This window comes from Rhizomucor pusillus (genome assembly GCF_041956525.1).
Source record: "Rhizomucor pusillus strain CBS 183.67 unplaced genomic scaffold VTP01scaffold_32, whole genome shotgun sequence".
NCBI classification, from domain to species: domain Eukaryota; kingdom Fungi; phylum Mucoromycota; class Mucoromycetes; order Mucorales; family Lichtheimiaceae; genus Rhizomucor; species Rhizomucor pusillus.
Genome location: NW_027192174.1, coordinates 99,890 through 102,591, shown reverse-complemented (window position 1 = coordinate 102,591; position 2,702 = coordinate 99,890). Strand labels below are relative to the sequence as shown.

At 41.2% G+C, this 2,702-nt stretch overlaps 2 protein-coding genes across 2 annotated transcripts; one reads left to right on the top strand and one right to left on the bottom strand.

The window, feature by feature from the left end:
* Window positions 1-868: 868 nt before the first annotated feature.
* VTP01DRAFT_7232 (uncharacterized protein) lies at window positions 869-1,556 on the bottom strand (the record flags this gene model as incomplete). The annotated part of the gene is made up of 2 exons (XM_069386222.1): window positions 869-885; window positions 1,250-1,556. 2 exons carry the CDS (start codon window positions 1,554-1,556, stop codon window positions 869-871), a joined length of 324 nt encoding a protein of 107 aa, XP_069234519.1.
* An 803-nt stretch (window positions 1,557-2,359) lies between these two features.
* VTP01DRAFT_7231 (uncharacterized protein) lies at window positions 2,360-2,601 on the top strand (the record flags this gene model as incomplete). The annotated part of the gene is made up of 2 exons (XM_069386221.1): window positions 2,360-2,371; window positions 2,434-2,601. 2 exons carry the CDS (start codon window positions 2,360-2,362, stop codon window positions 2,599-2,601), a joined length of 180 nt encoding a protein of 59 aa, XP_069234518.1.
* Between the last annotated feature and the right edge of the window lie 101 nt (window positions 2,602-2,702).

The following is a 2,702-nucleotide window of genomic DNA, read 5'->3' as shown; positions in this document are numbered from 1 at the left end:
TTTATCGATTTATTTTTATAACAAAACATCACGAGAATGTGCCAGATCGGCAACGCAACAGGGGATCTTTTGCTTCATCGTATTCCAGTCGATAGAATATTTATTCACATTTAGGACATTTTGGTGACGGCATTGTTTGACTGTATGGTCTCCTGATACCTTTTATCAAAGAAATACGTGACAATTATCAGTCACAATGATATTAAAATAACAATACAAGAAGGGTGACAAAGATGTTATACCATCTGATTACAGCAAATGAGAATGATGATATGCAAATGCTTACGATTTTCACATTGAAAGTATTCGACCAAATTCAACCAAACGACCTTGTTGCATTACGGAGACCATCATACTTAATTGTTGTATGCATCGGTATCTCCTTGCAAGCGCAGAGACCCAAACAAAGTATACAGCTGTTATGCATTGACATGGAAAGATAGGACACATGAGAAGTGATGATTGCATACATATGATATCACGAGAAGAGAAGTGATAGTGAGCTAGTTCTTCAGGCTCTCCACGGCGAGTATATATGCATCTTTTGATGGTCACTGGACCAATCATATATAACTTAATTCTTTCTGACAGGTACCATGAAGTCTTATCTTGCTCATTTTTGGGCAATACTTGCAAGAACAATTTCTACACGCTGAACAGGAAGCCGTTGTCGACGTAGTCATACAGCCTCCGGGCTACCCTTCCCGCCTCTGTGCCTGGTGAGCAACACGCTGATATTCTCTTTTTAGACGTACGCTAACTCACCGGAAACGTTTGACGCGGCCGAGCTGCTGACTGTAATTGCAGCAAGGGTTTGCTCAGTGCAGGTAAGCAGCCTAAGGAACCGGTATGCGGGTATATTTTAACGCTAACCGTCAAATTTAGCTGTAATTGTTGTGAGTTAGCGGTTTCTAGCGTCATTTGTTTCTGAAAATGTAGTATAACTACAGCCTGTCAATTCTTCTATGACAAAGAATCCGTGGAGCCTCTTTTTTTGATGTTTAATGGATTCCTAACAATGCCGGTTCCATTCACCATCGCTATGCGGGTATATTATCATGAAGGCTGTCACGCGCAGAGTCGCGGGGAGGGCTTTTCTCCTATTGTAAGGAACTACTGGAAAGATACTCGAGGAGAACAGTACTTCCTGCTGGAAGATCTCGATTCCACGCAAAGTCACATACATTTTATCTCGCTACTTCCATAACAATCGCCCACACAGCACTACTTTTGCTGTTTATTTTCTTACCTGTTTGATTCTGAATTATGTCTGATCTGCAGCCCGGTAGAAATGCATTCCGCGGAGGCAGGTATTTGGTTCGTGATTGATTATCAATTTTCAAAGCATCCACAAACGTACGGTTGAAGGATGTTAGTTTGTTCATCACCGACGGTGCCCAGTACAGGATGGCAACTATATTGAATGACCCGACGTGGTTACATGCATCCCGGAACGATATGAGACGTCCTTGCCCTTTCAACTTTGAGTCGCGTTCCTTCAAAGTATCAGAAAGGTACAAGCAGAGTTCGCCCACAAAGAAATAAGAGTCAAGCATTTGATAGAAGTATGATATGTTGATCTAAATACGATTCAACCAATCTTTATTAGTGCTGTACTTGTAATACTATTCCATGATTTGTCAAACACAGCAACAATAACCATCCATGAATCAGCCCTCCATAGCGTTATCGTCTATTGCAACCTGCTTCATATCAGAGGACATTCACAACATCGTAGACAATAACCCGTGTCATTTCAAGCTTTACAAGAAAATCTGGTGTCCTCTCGCCGTCTCATTTGGATGCGAAAGAAGTTTTGAAAGGCAAGCAATAATCTGTACATGGTTCGTCCTTGTCAGACTAACCTTAAATATGAAGGCAGCTGCATGCATATTCGCTTGACTTTATTTCGAGCTTATATCTGGATACGTTCGCACACATCATTTAATTATTTTGGTTCACGCAGTGTTCGTTCTTTCAGATCGCTTTCGCAAAGCACAGTTTTTGGACATAGACACGCACACTGAAACATTGATTCTCCCAAAAAAATGGATTACATGCTGCGGATTATATTGATTTCCGCTTCACTTTCTTTCCTTCGACATTTTTTTTCATTCAAGATGATTTACTTTGATGAAGACTATGAGCTTCTTGAAACTATATCCGGCGTTATTGATTGCAGCATTAAAGAAAGCTAAAAGAGTTGAAGAACAACTCGCAGAAGAGGAAGGGTGGTGGCAATACTTTTCCGTCCTTTCGATTCTATCTCTGTAAACATTACTTTACATAGGGTTTTTCCGGGACTGTGGTCAAAGTGGCCACAAACGCAAAACTAACAAGAAATGCATTCTTTACAAGGATGATAGCAGGGGTAAGTCTTCAAAAGCATGAGATGCCGAAATGAGGTCTGACTTTCTTCAAGTTGGGAAAAAGCGACGTATGGATCCAGAAGACGACGCAAAACATAAAAGGCAAAAGAAAGATGGCCAAGCTGCACGCCACGCGGCAAATGTCAACAGCAATGTTAGATCTATATGTGCCTCTTGTGGATGGTCAAAGTGGACACTCAAACTCAGCGTCAAGAAACTGTATCAACCATAAGCCGAACATAAAAGAGCGCATCATTCAAAAGTTTGGCAAAGATCATGAGCGATATATGCGCTGTGTTCCTTTCGAAAACGTTGTTCGGCCTGCATATCGTT